The sequence below is a fragment of the Corvus kubaryi genome, unplaced genomic scaffold (assembly GCF_017639235.1).
Source record: "Corvus kubaryi isolate FWS band 111438036 unplaced genomic scaffold, C.kubaryi_AGA036_p1.0 71, whole genome shotgun sequence".
NCBI lineage: Eukaryota > Metazoa > Chordata > Aves > Passeriformes > Corvidae > Corvus > Corvus kubaryi.
Window position 1 is genome coordinate 11803589 of NW_024582059.1, and position 19682 is coordinate 11823270.

The 19682-nt window shown below is 41.9% G+C and overlaps 1 protein-coding gene across 6 annotated transcripts in view; it reads right to left on the reverse strand.

Annotated features, from left to right (window-relative positions):
• Positions 1–213: 213 nt before the first annotated feature.
• LOC121675017 (melanopsin-like) overlaps positions 214–19682 on the reverse strand; it is a 44147-nt gene continuing 24678 nt past the window's right edge. For 4 of the 6 annotated variants that reach the window (XM_042049966.1, XM_042049968.1, XM_042049970.1 and 1 more), the window contains 7 exons: positions 18600–18803; positions 17997–18168; positions 15975–16130; positions 14792–14899; positions 9431–9605; positions 7060–7209; positions 214–3746 (listed from right to left, as the gene is read on the reverse strand). In XM_042049966.1, coding sequence (XP_041905900.1) covers positions 3360–3746; positions 7060–7209; positions 9431–9605; positions 14792–14899; positions 15975–16130; positions 17997–18168; positions 18600–18803 — 1352 coding nt within the window. In that variant the 3' untranslated portion in view covers positions 214–3359. Of the gene's footprint in view, positions 3970–7059; positions 7210–9430; positions 9606–14791; positions 14900–15974; positions 16131–17996; positions 18169–18599; positions 18804–19682 lie in introns of all 6 variants that reach the window. The other 2 variants (XM_042049971.1, XM_042049969.1) reach the window with 2 other exon arrangements.

The following is a 19682-nucleotide window of genomic DNA, read 5'->3' on the forward strand; positions in this document are numbered from 1 at the left end:
AGTCAGTGAACTCTAAATTTAGATGTTATGCACTCAAGCAGGTGAGTGCTTGCACCTGAGCAGCCTAAATGACTTGAAAATAAAGTCATATATATATGTACCTTACTATTAACTGGACAAGAGCACAGGTTTCAGAAACATTGACTCAGCTTTTTTATTGCTCCTCCTGGCTCCAAAAATAATGATCGAATAAGGAAAACAAACAATGGATAATTCAGTTTAATTCCTAAGAATTTTTTATTCCATTTGAGTGAACCAATACATTCCTTTGTGAAACAGGAAGCAACAATAATTAGTGTACATTTTTATGTACCATCTATTCTAATGTGGCAACAGAGAAACTTGCAAAATTTTCCTGCATTGTGGTAGTCAATTTGAGACCCATTTACTCTGTGACTGATGTTTCTGTGGAAGTCTCACAGTGACTGCAGTAAGTCTATCCGATATTTCGTACAACTTCGTGTTTTATCTACCACTATCCCATTTGGAATTTTAGCCTGCTTCAGTTTCAATAAGCAGTAATCTTGACAGTAGCTTCTGAAGCAATGGTACTAACAGTGTATGACACTAACAGCATAAAAGTGAAACATTGTTTGCACATACCTCAAGCCTGCTAATTTTCTGAGGCATGCTCACAGTACCAGCACAGTAACAGTACCAAACACATGCAAGAGATCACTGGAGAGTCTTTCTGTAGGCTAACAAGTAGAATGCAAGACTTCAGACACAGAGGAATTTGTTGACTATGACTTCAGGTCCTCCTTCCTTCATCCTGCCAAAACGTATGGCAATACCTTGCCTACAGTCTTACCTGTATAAATCTGTCATAATCTGAGTGCAAAATCTACTCCAGAGCATGTTTTTATAACATGGAACACCAAATGCATTTTCTATTCTTGTTTTGGAGTAATTACAACAGTGAAAGTCAGGTCCAAGGCTTGGAAGCCCTGAAAGAACACTTGCTTCCTAACATCTGGCTCAAGATGAAAGGAGATACAGCAGCTGAGGATTTAAAATGCAAGAATAAGTAAGGTCACTGACTGCATAGTGTAGGGAAAAAAAAAAATCATAGGGCAGGTTCAGCAAAAAAAAAAGGACGAGAATCCAAGATGGCAGGACAGTATGTTTGGCTGAGGACTAGGCCTGCCCATTTCTCATGAGCATAATACATAATTAAGATTTGATTACTCATTGTGGCCAAAACTATGCAGTGGATGAAAACCTGGCACTGTGGAACTGCAAGTGAGCACGTCCCTGTCCCAGTCCCCGGCAGCTGTCTGGCACTCTCTGCTCACTGTGCCAGTCCTCAAATGGAGGAATTGCCCTTGGAATTGCTGAGCTCATTGTAGATGACCTTGGCATGATTCCTGGACCCATCAGAAAACTCAGCATGCAGTGGGCACAGGCTTTGGCAGCCTGGCTGCAGGAACAGCAGCCTGCTGCTGCCCCAGCTGAGCCTTGGTCCCCCAGCACCACACACCAGGGCTACACAAAGGGAACCACAGGCATGATGTGGCTCCACCACCGATTTCCTCCCTGCTTTCCATGGTAAGGAAGCATGAGGGTCTCTACCCAGGAGAGCACCTCAAAAAACAGCAGCATTAAGAGTGTCAGCATTGCATTAGGCAGCCTGGCACAGCAATTGCCTCTGTAACCCACCAGTGCTTTTTTTTTTTGTCTTTTTCTAAAAATTGTACAGTCTGTATCAAAAGCAAGTGTCTCAGTCCTCTTGAAGGTCTGCTGTGCTGGCACCTTGCAGAGCCCTAGGTCTGCAAGTTTGGAAGCATTCTTCTCTCTCCTGCACTACTTTGGGTTTAATTTGTCCTTTAGTGGTGTTCCGGTCTAGCTTGCTGCAAACAAAATTTGTGTTATCTTTTTTTGTAATGAAAACAGTAATTAAAAACACTTCTATGCTTTCCATCTGGTTTTTGCATCAAGAAAACAGGCAAAGAGAAATTACTTCCCGAGTTCAGCCAGTGCATACACAAAACCTGGAAATTCTCTCAGTGATCTCTTGCACAATATAGGATACAGCCAAGGAAATAAACTGAGACTATGAACATAAACTCTCACTCTCTTGTTGAATGTCTGAACACTATTAGTCTCACTGGACCAAATATTTGCACTGTTATATCCAGAGGAGCACCTGCTTTCTACTAATATATACTGGTATTAGCTGAAGAACAATGTAGTTCAGCTTGTTGTCTAGGTTTGAAAATCAGAGACTGAAGGGGTAGACCTGGAGAAATGGGAAAATGAGTGATGAAAGGAAGAATGCAGTTAGGAATAAAATGCTAGGACAGTCCTGTGAGCCTGAACCATAATGTGAAGCACAGATAAAATGAGCACAATTAGTAACCACAGATAATGATGTGAGTGCAAATCCTGTAACAAACACCACAGTACTGTGCATTTTTCTCCCCAGGATGATGTTTTACCCACTTTGAAGGCCTCTGGTAAGTGACCTGTAAAAGACATCTGCTGGTTTGTTTTAGAGGAGATGAGAAGAATCTCTTCTGAACAGACAAGTAATATACAGCAGCCAAGGCTTTATTTTTGTTAGTGACTTGTCAAGCCAGCTGTGAGCATTCACCCTTTCAATCACAGATTCATTAGGATGCATACATATTTAATCAGGATTTAACTCTGTAGGTACTCTGAATGCTTCTATGGCAGTGTATGTTTTAGCATATAGCACCTTGCATTTTGACATTTAGATGACCATGCTAAAGCTGAGGTAAAAGCCAGATTTCTACCACTAAACTTCAGAGGATTAGCGACACTTGGAAGCAGTCACTTTCCAGTGAAAAACCAGTTTCTTTCTTTATGTTTAGCAAGCTGCCTATTTAAAAAATAAAACACAACAAAAACAATGCTGAGATTTGATTAAACTGTAGTTGAGGTCATGTATCCATCTGCCTTACTGCTGGGGCTGGTGGAAGCTGTGGTCGTGCGGTGCTTCCCATCGCTGTCCAGAACAGAGCTGCCAAAATGGGAACACAGTTCCATGTGCAGATAGCAGAAACATTCAGGAGCTGACCCTGCTCTCAGTCAGTCATTTTCCTTTCTGCTGCCACCCCCACCAGTGGCAACAAATCAGGCGGCCTCCTTGACCAATGCCACTTGATCATGCTGCCAGATCTTCCACTGCTCATTTCCTGCAGCACAATCTGAAAGAAAGCCTGTTTCCACGCCTGAGCTGGTTTGGACAAAGATAAATCTGAAGGCTGCCTAGTGACTAGCATATAAACATACAAAAAAAATCTGATGATCTAACCTACAAGGCTTCAGTTATTTGGTATAATTAAGTGGAGAAGATGCCAAGAAAATAATTACCGGAAAGTTTTCTTTTGAGAAACTTACGATAGAAATTTCTCAACAGCTTCAAGGAATTCCATGGATGAGCTAAGCCCTTCCAAGTCCAGCAGATTGCCCTTTTTGTCATGAAAGTGGAATAATTCAGTCTCTTCCTCTTCCAGTTCTTCCCGAAACAGATTGGTCTCTGAGGTAGGAATGATGATGATGCGAGGGACTGCATTGCTAATGACAGAATCCAGAACTCCATTCACTTGACTTCCTTGAGTTGCCATATGGGAAGTACTTGAGTCTCCTCTGCTGACACTGCTGCTATTCAACCCGACAGGCAGAGAAGTTGCTCTCAGGGAGCTGGTCACAAGTGCTGCAGAGGGACTGGGTTTGACTGGCTGCCCAAGCACCTTCTCCAAACAGCTGGAGGAGAGAGAAACCTGGAGTGGGGACATAAGCTTTAGCATGGTCAGACACCATATTGCTGTGGAAACCTGTATTTGAAATATTCATTGCCACTGGTCAGTATTTGAGCCACCAGGCCAATTTTCTAAACACTTGAATCATTAACTTGAGGGAAAATCATGATGTGCTAACATGTACTGCTTGGAAAGCAGAATGTTAAATGAAGCAAAAGAAGATGTACTCAAATATCAGCAGAGACTGAAAAGAAAAAAAAAAAAAGAAGAAAACAAAAGCTCATTCCTGTATCTGACTTATCATTAAATAATGGTAGTACTCCATTTTTAACACATCTCAGGGTATCAGGGTACTAGATAATTGCATTTCTGTCTCTTCTTGTGGAAGAGATGTCAGATAAGACTCAAGTACACTTTATTTTCCTGAAGTTTTGTCAACCTTGTGACAATCTCTGTCTCTCCCCAAATGGCTGCTGGTCCTACCTCGGGGAAGTCAGTGGCCTTGCATTCACACATTGGAAAGTGCTTCCTCCAAGAAAGAAGCAATAAATATTCACTTTCTTATCAATTAAAAAGAAATTTAACAATTTCTTATCTGCCTGTTTTGAGAGAATTCTGATTTCTCACTTGGCTCTGATGGCAAGTCCTCTGTATCCTTTCCATAAGTCTTGTGCACGGTATGCAAATTCAGAGTAAATTAAGTAAGCTTTGAAAGTGTCTGTTTACTGGCAAGGGAAGGCACAAGTGATCAGTTTTGGCTTCCTTTAAAAAATTACAATGAAGGCGATAAAATCACTGTGTCAGATATAGAGATAAGCTGGAAGTCCCTCCTTTCTAGGGAAAGACAACATTTAAAGTAAAGTGCAGTTTTTACTTCTTTACTATGTGAATTCCCATCATTTTGTGTAATTCTACTCCACAAGCAGGAATCATTCATGAGTCCCTATTGGTAATGATTTCTCCAGCTGCTCTACCTACCAAGTGGAGGGAAGAACAGTGTGCTAAAAAAAGTGGTTTAAATCAGTGTGGCAGAGAAGAAAAGTCCATTCTTCCATATCAAAGATAATAATAGAATGAAAAACCCAACTCCAAAACCACTCCTCCCTGTTTCAAGTGCTGTTTTGACTGCAACAGAAGGATAGGTTTCTTTTGGATGCGGCTTGGTGGGCACAACACCCACTTACAAGTTTTTAAATAGTTTTCATGTCGGGTAATTCCCTTGAAAAAAAACCTGGATGCAGAGAGGATATTTGACCTCTCCCCTTTGAAATCAAGTATCCAAACCTACATTTTAATACCTCCAGAGAAGCCTCTTCACTGCCATGTTAAGTTCCAGGTGTCAGCTTACATCAAGTTTGTTACTATCCTAACTAGCTGAAGTAAGTCATGGGGCTGCATCGTGTCTTTGTGGCAGCACAATCCTATGCATTTTTATGCTTTGGAAAGTACCAAGCCTGGGACACTGACTGGCTTTTCCAGAACTAAGTGTTTTTAGAAGTGCTCTAATTGGAATTCAGTGATAGACAATCCAGTAATGCTATTAAAACCTTAAAATAAATATTAAAAAAATGCATTGGTGCTTCTTTAGGGTATGTTGGGGAATTTTTTTTTTTTTTGAGGATAAATGGGTGGTCTCATTCTGAAATATTCTAACTGAGCTTGACAAATTAATATTTATTCTGATAGTATGAATTTAGCATTTAGCTGCAATGGACACAAGAAGGACCTTCAAACCACACAGGAATCTCTGCTGAAAATAGTAAGAAAAGCATATGAGGCTTTGAACATCCAATGTAAATAAACTCCCCATATCTCAGTGAACGCCACTGAAAGTCTCAGCATGAAGATACTCTGTTTAAGGGTTATTTATCAAAGTAATTCAAGAGATGTCTTTCAAATGCAAAGTAATAGCACGTGAGCCTTCTTGTGGGCTACACAGTTGCTAAATTCCAGATACAGAAATATTTATTTTATTACTGAACAGTTTATGGAGACCACCTGAGATTTACTTCCCTTCTCCTGTCCTGTGAGACCAAAAGCCAGTGATTCTCCAGAACCCGGAGACAATATCCTGCCTTTGCCACTTGCCTACAACCTTGGACACACTTGGCTGCTGACAGAAGGCAGCAAAACTGAGTGGTACATTTGAGCACATGTTGCCTGACACCACATTTGGAGTCGCTGTTTTTCCATCAATACTGTTCACAACAGCTACAGGAAGAGAACAAGGTTTCTCAGGACTTGATCTTAATGGCACACATGAAAGAAGACAGGACAGAGGCATGCAGGAGCCAGGTCATTGGGTTACTGGAAATCTTCAGAGCAGTTCCTGCTTTAAACTATGCTGTCTCTAGACAATTACCATCAGATCTGGAAGGGAGAACAGGGGACAGAAGCAGATGCTTTAGCTGCCCAAGGTGTGGGTGTTTGTCCACATGCGCTAGAATAACCCCATAAAAGGGTGCCTCCATCAAAAAAAGGGGTGCTACTCAGTCCAGCCACAGACAGGGGACTGTAAGCTGTGTCTGTCTTTTCCTGAAAAGGCAGCACTGGTGTGTGCCTGACACTGTGCCACCCTTACAAGTACTCGTTTGGAAACTGGTGTTAAAATCTGGCAGACGCTGACTCGTGGGTGACCTTCTGCCCCCATCAGGGAATGGGGTGCTCCTCAACAGCAGGATGCCAAATCTCAGTGGTTTGGGCAATGGGGGTGATGCATCCACAGAAGATGCGCTGAGTACTCACCGTCTCCTCTTTCAGTGAGGGAAGGGTGGCAGTTGCCAGACTCTCCTACCCTTAGGGAGAAATGGGAGTTTCTTTCTCGTCTTCCCCCTCAACAAAAATAAAACATTTTAATGTACACTGAAAAGAAGGGAAAGGGTGGCTTCTATCATGTCAAACTCTGTTTTACAGACTTGACTTTACTGTAAAAGGAGACTGCCACAGTATGAACACAGGGGCCATGATGGAAGGAACCAAAGCTGGGGTAGATAAACAGACAAAGAGGCAAAGAACTCATCTTCTTACATTTGATGCTAATGACTATGCCTTAATGAGCTTCAGAGCTACAGGTGAATATCAGTGAAAAAAATTGATTAGGCATTACAGGCACTCTCGTTTGTCACACACACACACACACACACACACACAAAAAAAATAAAGAAAGAAAGAAAAGAAATAACAGCAAGGAGGGAGACAATGTTGGAACTAGTATAAATACAGTCTACAGATGAAATAGATGGGCATAAAGGCTGAATTATCATTCCAGAGATGATGTACTGCAGCAAGATTAGCACTAAAACAGAGAGTCCTCAGCTGAGACTTTTTTCCATACCTTTTCTGCAAAGGCTTCATCACAGCTGCAGGTCTTTGGGAGCAGGTCTCTCTTGTCTTGTCTCAGACTTGTGGAGAAAGAGTGACTTCGTCGAGGCTTCAGTTTCTCATGATCTGGCTCTACAGGGTCAAGCTCTACATTGCTCCAGGTCTAATCACAAATTGAAGAAAGATTTCAGCCAGTTGCATCTTTTTTCAAATTCTTGGAAGTTCTCAAACTCTAGTAAAACCCATGCACATTCACAGAAAACTAAAGCTGTTCTAACACAGGTCTCACACTCAAAACTCCCCTGGGGAGAGACTTTATTTTCAATCTTCTCACTTACCCTGGACTATTTGGCTGACCAGAAAAAAAAAACCAACAACTTGGAAGTAATGAAAAATTGTTTAATCATTTTTCACCAGGATGTTTTTCACTCTTTTATATCTCATTGCTTATGCTATACTTATACCTGCAGAGCATCTGAATTCTAAAGATGGGAGCAAGTACAATCTATCTGTTTAATATGTCTTGCATTCTGTGTGACCACCAGCTGATACAAAACAATGGACATGGACAGATCCAAAACCTAGTTTGCATACATCCCAGCAGAATATCCAGAACACCCAGGGCTTCTCAATCTGCATGAGCTTGCTGATTCTACAAACCATCATTAGCATGGGAGACAATGGGTGGGCTCTGCTCCAGTTTTCTAAGAGCATGTGAGTAATGAAGCATGAATGGGACATTCCAAAAGTGCTGTTCCATTTAGAGGCTTGGGCAGAGGCCATTTGTCATCCCTTACTTTGTGGTGACTTCTATGTTATCAATGATGAGATCATTCCACTCCAGCACTAGCTTTTAGATATGGATAGACAGAGGACAGACGGGCAGACAGACAAGGCTCCACACAAGTGGCAAGATAATAAGTGCATAATTCCCCTGCATCACCTTGCTCATACATCTGTGTGGCCACCTGTTTATTTCTCCACACTTGTTGAATGAAACTCCTTGAATGAAATGTTCCTTGATATGACTCACAAATGTTTGTTCCCTACACTAACATGTACACAACACACAGAGGAAAGCATTGGTGGCTACAGCTGCATCTTTTACAGTGTTCCTGGTGTCATTTCTTGCCCATCAATGTTTTACTGGAGCATTCCAAAACTTCACTCAGTCCTGTGTCGTGCCAAAGTTGTTGAGCTTAGCTTTTATTTCAGCAGCTGCTGTTCCAGCTAAAACCTGTACAGCTGCACTGAGCTGCAAGTTGCCCCAAGGACAATTACCTTTGGCTGCATCAACTCAGCACAGCAGAGTACTGTGCACTGCTAACAGCAGGGGTTTTAACTGAGACCCCTAAACCAAAGCTGTGCCAAAAGCTGAAGCTCTTACCCTCATTATCTTGCCTATTTAAGCAGCACTGGCATCGAAACACACACAATAACCTGCTAACATGAACAAACCGAAACCAAGTAGTGACCAACAGTGAAGAACAGAAAGCTTCTTGGATCAGGATGGATGATGAAATTACTTCATTCAGCATCAAACAAAGGAATAATGGGGAGAAAATTTAGGTTTTATACCCAAAGGTGTAAAAGTTGCATGTAGGATTTATACTTTTGTGACATGTTACCGGCAGAAGCTGTTGCTCTGGGAGGCTTTTGATGCCTGAACTGAAGGGGAGCAGCACAGGTCCCCAGGAGGGCCAGCCCCAGCCCAGACCCTGCCGTGGCTGCCACCCCCCCCAGAGCCACCTTCCCAACACCTCTGCAGGCAAGGCCAGCTTCTTGTGACTGAGAGAGGCTGTGAAGAGTCTCAAGGGATTCTTTTGTTTCTCTCCCACTCAGTCGCCAGCCTTACTGACATGTGGGGTATATTCTTACAAAACACCCCACCATGCTCTAAGGGCAGGAGCCTTTCACTCCTCATGGTTAAAATCCAGGTAAAGAAATCAAAATTTTCCCATCCTACAGAAAATGGACTTATTTTAAAGCAATAAGACAGCTTTTGGATACATTATAAAACTTTGGATGGAAGATTGTTTTCTTGTCCTCCAGCCCGGTGAGATACCTAATCACAACCAGTAGTTGGTGACACAGGGAGTGTCTGACAATGGCTCTTTTTAGTTCAAATTAAAGACTTAACCTGAACATCCTTGGTCCCAGCAGGCATCAGAACCACACAGATATGCTGGCCTGAATGCTTTTTCTGATCACGCATGAACTTTCAGCTTTGCAGAAATGACCTCACATGACCCAAAAATTTTAGCTACACTCTCCTCCTTCCCTTTTCTGCTCTCTAATTTTGAATATGTATTCATGGAGTTGCTTATTTAGAGTCTGAGAAATGTTATACTCACTTTCTTTCATGGAAACAAGAAAAGACTTACAGCTTCTCCAGTAGAAACGGAGGAAACACAAGTGCTCTTGGTCCTGCCAGCAAGAGAGTGGTGGCTGGAAAGAGAGGTCCTGAATGATGACTCATTTATGGATCCCCTCAGGAGGTCATTCTTTGATATTCGTATCAGGAACCTCAAGCAGGGAACAGCTTTGTGGATGGTTTTTCTGAAGGAAAATGTGAGAAGGAAGAAAAAGCCAAACCTGTCACACTGAAGACACAGCTTTGAAATTCATGTGGTGAAAATACTGTCTCTTTCCATCAGCTCAACACAGCTTCTGTTTTGATGAAGGGGGTCTTACAGATTACATGCAAACAGCATGATATAGCTGGTGCAAACTACTCAACAGGCTGAAAAGAAAATAACAGGTCCTTCCAGGCCTTGTGTAAAAACACATACAGAGGAGCTGCATAGGTAAGCGAAAAGAATTGAAAATATCTTGAAGAGCATGATTGCTTCTGATTTATTTAAAATGTTAACCCAGAAAAAATTCAGGCTAGTTGGTACAAAAGTCTTCACTGTGCAAAGACACAGAATGAGTGGAAAAAAGGGAAGAGGGCCAGAAGAATCAGATGTTGTTACTTATTTGTGTCACGCCAGCTACTGTAAACTCGTATTGGTCTAGATCAAATCTGCCTTATTCATTAAATAATAATCTCAGTTATGGTTGTGTGAGTCTGTTTCTTCTGACCCCAACCCTGGCCCTGCATGGAGCAGAAATGTCCAAGAGCCTCCCCTGTACAATGCCAGCTGGCCTTGCTCCTCGCAGGGTAATGCTAGTCAGAATGCTTCACTGGGTGTAGCACCTCCCCAGCACCTCCCAACCCATTATTTCAGCCCAAGAGATGAAGCTAATAGCAGCACAAAACTAAATTAGCAAGTCAAGAAGTGAGGCAGCAGCAAGGCAAGGAACGGATGCAGGGGACTACAGATTGCTGGAAGATGTCAGGACATTGACTTTACACTGAGATGCAAGCCAAACAGAGGAATATTGTAAAATCTTTTGCATCTATAGCTACCAGGTTTGTTGAATAACCAGTGTATTTAAAATCATCATTTCTATTCTCACAAAAGATCACACGTTAAAATTTCAGAGACATGATTCTGGGAGCATGAAATGTGGTCACTCACTTGTAATCAAAAAAAGAAACCCACCACCACCAAACCTCAATATTTGGCATCATCAGCACTCTCAGAATACTTCTGCTTCTCTTTCCTCTCTAATTTCAAAGGCAAGTGAACAGCAGCTCTGTGTCTACTCTGGAGATGGGTACTGAAAATAGCTGCCTGCACCATCATTCCTGATCCTGCCAAGATGCCTGTTGGTGACCTGGCAGGGCCCACCGAGCTGCTTGGGGCAGAAGGCTTCTCACATGATGCAGGGTAAAAAAAGATGGTTAATGTTGTGCACAAAGTAAGTCCTGAAAAAGGGTTTACAGGACACGAGAAAATGTCAAACCTCCATCAACTTCCTTTCAGATTGAAGACCTCAGTCTGGTGCTGAAAAGCAGCTGCCAGTTTTTTCCCCAGCTGAGAAGCTGAACTACTTCCATCTGACAACTTCAAGTTAGTGTAAAACACACCATCCCATTTATTATGTAGGATTTGGTGCAGAGGTCTCCTAATGCTGGAGATTCAGGAAATAAGTGTCTGATGGTGAATTTTCAAGGAAAACATATGAACATTTCTGAATGCCTCAAGGGACCAGAGTTTCTATTTTACTAATATTTGGGAGGACTATTGAGGGACATTTTGGTGGTTGGGATGAAAGTACAGATTTTGAAGAGAGTTTTAATACTGTATGGGTGGAATACAAAATAAGCATAAACTGAGGTATTTATTTAATGATATTTTTATAATCTGAAATAAAAGAGTCACCTAAAGTAAAATACGTAGTAATTGCAAGCAACTTTTTGAGAAAATACTGCAACTCAAAGTTATTTATGATTATTCATTATTTATGATGTAGGAGTTTTGAACCAATAATTTTTGTGTAATTCTGCTTTGCTTGGGAGCCAGTTGGAAACACGGAGCTGCAGAATTTCCTGTTTGCTATGAAAGAATGATTACAAAACCTAAAACTTCCAAAATGTAAGGGAGTTTCTGCAATAACTCTAACACAGCAATGTGTTATTGTGGAACACAGAGACAACATACAAGTTGTTAAAGATGTCGAAGCTTTCTTCCCCACAAAAGAGTATTTCATGAATTAAAACTTTGAGTACATTCCTCACTTACATTCGTTACTTCCTGTGAGACCTATTAGGGAGAGGTATTTTTCTCCTTTACACTGGTGGGGAATGGGTGGGCAGGGGGATGGGTGGATGAGGAGGGCTATAGCAAACTCTCACACCAGTTCTTAGAAGCCAAGTGCTAGCACAAAGGTCACTGTTACAATTTCAGTTACAATCACTATAATGTAGGGTTCTTTTCTCTGTTGTTTAAGGTAAGGAAACCCCCCGAAAAGGCTTGGTTTTGTTGGGATGTTAAGATGCAGTGTCAGGAAATCTCTGTGCAAAAAACCATCTTGCTTTGCTAGTGGTACATTACTGGTTTGAGCCCGATTTGAACTCTTTAGATCCTGATTTCTAGATGCCTCTTTGTAGAAAGATTTGGAAAACAACTTAGATGTTATTTGGTTCAGTAGTTCCAATATAAAATGACAAATTATCCCCTGCTCAAACCCTTAACCAACTTTGGCCTAAACAGACTGGCCCATTTATCTGTGCTTGGATAAATTACTCTCAAGGCATGATGTGAATAATTAGAAGATTTGGAAGTTATCCAGAAACAATAATCTTAACATATATATTCGTTATTCACTGTTTAAGCCAAACTGGTCCTGCCAACATATTTTTGCCAACTGACTTATTGGTGTACTATAGGGTTTTTTCCAATTTTGAAACTGCATTCTTGATTCATCACAAGGGACCCAACATTACTTCTTTTCCTGACTGGATGGCTCCTAAGTGTATGAAATGTCTTCACAACAAGTCCATAAAAACTTCTCTTGTTGATATGTCTAGAAATACAAGTTAGAAAGCAGGGAAAAAAATAAAACAAGATAAAACAAGATACTTATTAAGATAATGTCTGAAATCTTGTTGTGGACTCCAGCCCTTTTCCTAACAGCCTTAAAAAGCCAATGCTGATAGGAAAAAGACTAACTGAAGCAGTTCTCTGTCACAGAGCCGTAGGATGGTGTGGTTTGGAAGGGACCTTGAAGGAATCTTAAAGACCATCTAGCCCAAGCCTGATGCCATGGGCAGGGACACCTTCCACTAGACCAGATTGCTCAAAGCCGTATCCAGCCTGGCCTTGAACGCTTCCAGGGAAGCATCCACAGCTTCTCTGAGCAACCTGTTCCTTGGAAAAATAATAAACTGAGCACCATAACTTCGGTTCAGAAACAAATTATGGGTCCTAAACACATCAGCCAGCTGTGAAAACTTCCCATTGAACTTCTGCAACCCATCAGAAACTGGGCATTCTCCTACTCTAAAATGCTCTGCAGACTTCAAAAGACTAAGATGGTTTTTGGACGATGTGAAAAGGTGTTAGTTACGATAGCAGACATTTTCAGACAAAATACATCTCTAAAATGGAGAAGCATGGATGTGACAGATGAACCACATGGCGGATAAGGAATCAGCTGGGTGGTCACACTCAAACTCAAAGAGTTGTGGTCAATGGCTCAGTGTCCAGGTGGAGCCCAGTGACAATTGGTGACCTCAGGGGTCGGTGTTGGGACCAGCCCTGTTTAACATCACTGTTGGTGATGGACAGTGGGGTGGGGAGCACCCTCAGCAAGCTTGCTGATGACACCAACCTGTGTGGTGTGGTTGACACACTGGAGGGAAGGGATGGTGTCCAGAGGGACCTGGACAGGCTGGAGGGGTGGGCCCACGGGAACCTCAGGAAGTTCAACAAGGCCAAGTGCAAGGTGCTGCAAGTGGGTCAGGGCAATCCAAAACACAAACACAGGCTGGGCAGAGAATGGATGGAGAGCAGCCCTGAGGAGAAAGACTCAGGGGTACTGGTGGATGAGAGGCTGGACATGACCCAGCAATGGGCATTCACAGCCCAGAAAGCCAATCATGTCCTGCATCCAAAGCAGTTTGGACAGCAGGGGAGAGAGGGGATTCTGCCCCTCTGCTCTGCTCTGGTGAGACCCCACCTGCAGTGCTGCAGCCAGCCTGGGTCCCAGCACAGGAAGGACATGGACCTGTAGCACCAAGTCCAGAGGAGGTCATGAAGATAACCAAAGGGCTGGAGCACCTCTCCTCTGCAGACAGGCTGAGAGAGTTGGGCTGTTCAGCCAGGAGAAGGGAAGGCTCTGGGTAGATCTTACAGCACATTCCAGTACCTGAATAACAGCTACAGGAAAGCTGAAGAAGTACTTTTCACAAGGGCATGTAGAGATAGGACAAGGGGGAATAGCTTTAAAGAGGGAAGGTTTAGATTAGATAATAGGAAGAAATTTACTGTGATGCTGGTGAGGCACTGAAGAAGTTGCCAAAAAAGCTGTGGATATCCCATCCCTGGCCGGGATCAAGGCCGGGTTGGATGGGGTTTTGAGCAACCTGGTCTTGTGGAAGGTGTCCCTGCCCATGGCAGGGGGTTCCCAGGGTTCCAACAGGAATTAGATGATACTTAAGGTCCCCTCCCAACTAAACCATTCTATGATTCTATGTTTTCACGCTTTTTGGGTGTATTTTGACCAGCATTCTGAGAAACCTTCACTTTTCTTACAACCATAGTGCCGTGCATCAGACATCCAAACCGAGGAACACAGTTTCCAGCTCCCAGGTCCTAGTTGCCAGGCAACGGAACTTACCAGCTTTTCCAGTAATTGGGTGGAACAAGCCTCCTACCAACGACTAACCCTGCCATCTAGTGGTATTTATACATTTCTCACACCTACCTGTGTTTTCTCAGAACTTCCGATACAGCATCACTTTGTGGTAGCTACACTTTGAAAGACTTGAAAACAATCCTACAGGTATGCTGAATAGCAGTTCTGTTACAAGTATATCCCCTTTATATAATAAAGTATCTTTCGCTGCCAGTGTTTCAAAATTTTTGGTGAAAAAAATGCTTCAGAAAACCAAACCTTGAACACATGCATATATAGCTCCTTATATTGGTGATGTGATTTTTTGAGCCTCGCTGGTTGGGACAGTCTGTAGTGGCTGTCCCTGATATGATGGAAGATGTCCCTGAGCATCACCTCCTCCTCCTGTCAGTCACAGTGTTGTGCAGCTCCACAGGGCAGAGCAGGGCTCTGAGGGAGAGGATTAAAGATCCACATTTGCATGTACAGTTATACACATACCTATATATTTACTATACCTGTATCTTGGGTGAATTATTGCATATATGATGGGGTTGTAGATTGCAGAAGCTTTGGCAATAACTGCTGGCACAGATTTGGAATATGGTGTTAGGCTGTTGCCTCGACTAAAACAAAGCAAAAACATTTCACACAGCGATGCCATGGATTACATGGATACTATATTACTAAAACATATTACTCCTTTTAACTGGTTTTATGCTGTTATCTTTTTGTAAGAAACACCCCTGAAAAGTTGACTCATTCAAGTGATTTCTTTGCTCAGATGAAAGGCTTGAATTTGACAGCATGTACTTGGTTTCATTCATTTAGAGAAGATCAAAGACATGCAGCAAGTAATTTTAGGATGACTAGGAACACAAAGAATCACCTTCCCTGTTTCTACAATAGATAAAAAAAACCCCCAAAACCCCGACAAAAGACCCCCCATTGTGGCCATCTGGGAAAAGTGAATGGTGACAGAAAAGAAAACAGAATCAAACCTAAAAATCTTTCAGCAGCAGCATCTGTGCTGCACGATAACGTGTGTCAGTGACTCAGTTCCAAACACTGTAGAAGGAAGAGAGGACTGGAAATGGTTTAAAACCAATATTTCCCTTTTGACTTTAACCTCCCACAGTCACTCAGGTGCGATCAATGTCAGTGCAGGATAAGCACAGTTAATATCATGGTATCATAGAATGGTTTGGGTTGAAGGATACCTTTAAAGATCATCTATCCCAACCTCTCTGCCATGGGCAAGGACATCTTTCACTAGATGAGCTAGCTCAAAGCCCCATCCAACCTGGCCTTGAAAAGTAAAACATGCATTGACAAGACACCAGGTCCCTTGGGAGCGGAGAATGGGTGGAGGAGACAACAATGTATGGAGGAAGCTTCTGAAGACAACAGGTATTAGGAGATAAAAGAGGTAACTCCTCCAATTTATGCAAAAAAAGCACCATGTGGAAGAGAAAACATTGTGTACCAAAAATTAAAATTAAAAAGTCATAATGGTTCTAAAATGCATAGACAAATAATCCCTTTTCTGGCTTTATTCACAAGGATCCAGTGAAGAATGAAATATCACCTCTAATGTAATAATTATTTAAGACCCATTCAAAAAGGAGTTCTGCCTCATGTGGGTGACAGTACTAATCCTATTTACAAAACCCCTGCTGTTTGGATTACTTTTCCACTTACCCTGCCCAGGCAATCAAGGTGACACAAGCATAAGGAGACCAGGACAAGACAAACACAATGATGACCACAAAAGCAATTTTTGCCAGCTTCCACTCATTCTTCATGGACTGAGAGAGGTAGGATTTCCGGCTGCAGGATCCCAGCTTTTGAACATCTCTGTGAGGGGGAAAAGAAATACAGATATTTCAGCAGGGCAATGAAAAAGCAACATCTCTAATATGTTCTCACCAATATGAAAAATGAAGTCAATTTCATATTTCCCTGCTCTAACTCTTCTTTTGTCCTCTGATATTTAAAAACTCTAGAAGGCATTAATGTAATAAAATGGTTGCAAGTGTTGTGTTTGCCTGTGAGACTGAGCCAGAACCCCTGGGACTACAGGATTGTGTCCTCATCCTTAGCACAAAGGAGGGCTTCAGGTTGCAAAGATACAGAAATTGGTATCTCTTGAGCTTTGTTGCCCTTAGAGGTGGAGCAAGCAAAGGCACAGCTGGATGGAAAAATCAAGTCTTATGTCTTTTCCTTTTCAAGGGAGGAACAGCTGGCAGAACTTCTAATTCATGAGGTAACACATGCTGGAGTACCCTGACAGCTTTGAGGAACTTGTCCCAAACACTTGCAAGGACATTTTTACTTAACTGCAGATTTATTTATTAAAGAGTATTTTCAGTGGGAGGTACAACAGGCAGTCCTAATATTTTTGTCACAAAACATCAAATTCTCTTCTCACACCAAACACCCCTCATTTAATTTAAAAAAGTTTTATATGGTCAGGTATTTTCTATACTTTAATATAGAAAATAACAGTTTTTACATATCAGTGTTGTTAAATGGAGATACATTTCAGGCTGAAGACATTAATTACCTGCCAGCAGGGTAACAAACTCCCTGCTGGTGCACTGTAAATATAGACTAGAATCATGGAATCATAGAATGGCTTGGGCTGGAAGAAACCTTAAAGATTATTTAGTTCCAACACCCCTGCCATGACCAGGGACACTTTCAACTAGACCAGGTTGCTCAAAGTTCCATCCAGCCTGGCCTTGCAAAAGGCATAGAAAAATCTTGTGTCCACTGTGCTTCATGGGTGTACAAGACACCATTATTTTAAGGATGCATTCTTTACTCCTTCACTTGGTATCAAGTATACTACACAAAGCACAGTAAAAAACAAGGCAAAGGGCAAAAAATAAGAGTTCAGAAAGAACTTTATTTCAGGCATATATAAATGTGCTTATAAAGTGGAATTTAGCCTTATGAAGCCAAATGATTTCAACAAGTGCCTGCAGACAGAGCAGAGAAAAACCATCAGAATGGATGATACAGTTGAGCAGCAGGAAGGACTCACAGCACCAGCTGGTGTTGTATCAGACCAAAGATAAGCCATGTGCTCATTAGCAGAAAAATAACTGATAGAATGATGTCACTCTACAGATCTAACACCCTGCTGATTTTTCCTGTCAAACATAGACCGAAAAAATTTTGGGGAAAAAGTCTGAGTAAGCATAGCCAGATATTGTGCATGTAGTTGTGATGCTTGAGTGAAGCAAGATGGTTTTTGGGATGCCTGCCTTAAATAAAACCATCAAAAAATATGAGGACTGTTATGTTTACAGAACTGCTCAAAAGCAGATGATTCCCCCATTGCTACATGTTTTTTATTATCCCTTGAGGCTGAAAACTGCTGGAATACACAAGGATCTTGTTTCTTGTAGTGCAAATCTGAAATACAAATAGCTCAATCTGATTATCTGATGTACTATTCATTACTACAGTGGAATAAGATTAGAACCTCCAGAGACTTCTTTTTCTACTCTGAAATTCATACATCCATTCCAGTTTTAAATTGGCAAAAAATATTTCTCCTGTTACTACTGTTAATGATCTGCCACTACAGATCATTAACATCCCAATTTCAATACAGACTAATTTTTGATTCAGATGTTTCTGCCGCTGAAAAAATTGAGAACACCTTCTACTACAAGAAAAGGGATACGTACTTCTTTCAGCTACATTGCTTACCTGCCAGTACGCCTTATGGCCAGGAACATGGATAAATAGCAATGGAATATTATTACCAGGGGAATAAAAAACACGCAGCAGCATAAAATCATGGTGTAACTTCTGTTTGCAGGGGAGTAGGTGACATAGTCCCACGTACAGGATATCATCAAGCCCTCAGGCACATAGGAACCTATGGAGTACATGAATGCATTATTCACACATACACCCAAATTTAGCACAGTTGCTAATCCAACCACTAAGCCCTTAAAATAAACCCTGTCCTGTATCCATGGTCTTCAAGAGCTGTGCCAGCCAAATTATACCTTATATATGCAGTCTGAGAAGTGAGTGCCCACGTGGAGAGGAGATCCTGACTGCAGAACTCTCAGGTACACACCTAATACTCCATCTGCAGATTGATCTGCTTGAATCCCTCCTGAGTATGGGGGGCAGAGGGTTTCTGCAGTGCCCTAGGTGCAGATGGGTGCTACAACAACAAACCATCAAGTAGTGGCTGGGCACCCATCCAAGAACTGATAAGAAAACTCATTTTTTTACACTCCAAGCAAGACTAAACAGAGCACATAGGAAATGCTAGGAGAGGGAGAGCAGCCAACATACTCCAGCCGAGGAGCGGAGCCACGCTCCATCCCAGTGAGTAGAGCCACACGACGGCGATGATCTGCACGGTGCGTCTCTTGGAAGTCCACTGGATGGACTGCAGGGGCTTGGTGATCACCAGGTAGCGGTCAACAGAGATAGCCAGCAGAGTCATCATCGAGGTGATCCCGAAGAGAGCCCCGCAGAAAGCATACAAGTTACAGCCTGAAGAAGAAAATGGCAGTGTCAGGGGTTTTCCTGAAAAGAAAGAGGCATGTTTGCTCTCAGAGCCCATCATAATAAATCTCCTAATTTTTTTTCCTGGCTCAGGACTTCTTTCTCAATAGAAGCATTTTCTTAGCCTCACATTTTCATAGTTATTAAATTTTTATTAGAAAAACACAAATATAAATAAAATACAAATACATGTATTTAAACAAGTCCTACTTCACTGCAGGCTGCAGCTGGGAACCTTTTGTCAATGGAAAACTGCCTCAAAGAAAATTCAATCTAATTAAAGTTATATTTTCCTGGACTGTTGCCCAATATATTGATCTTAACATGCTGCAGCAGACATCTGTCTGTTAATGATAGATGGGTGGCTCAAAAAATGACTTTGGTTTATGTGGTTTAAAAATGTAAAGTTGTTTAAATTTGGTGACTAAGAGACCAGCTGTAAAACACAGCTCCAACTCCTACATCTAATGGCAGTACATTTTGAAAGAACTGACTTTTTTTACATGAAACAGACCTTTTAATCCCCTCGGCATTCAGGCACTGCACTACCAGATGGAAACTTGTAAAGTTACACTGAATTTAATGGGGAAACCTGTGTGGAAAGATCATCCATTCTTTGAAATCTTGCATTGCCCCATGTGGTTATAAAAAAGGGCCCACTAGGAATGACAGGCAGCAAAAACACCAGATTCAACCTTAAAGCAGAGTTCTAAAGTCTTTACAAGCACCCTGCAACTAAGGACCAAATCCCACTCAACCCAAATCAAATGCTTCATTTGTGACAGCATGATAATTTGCACTGATTTTATCTAAGGGCATGAGCAAGACTAAACATATCTTCAAACTAGAGAAGCGTCCCTTCTGTGC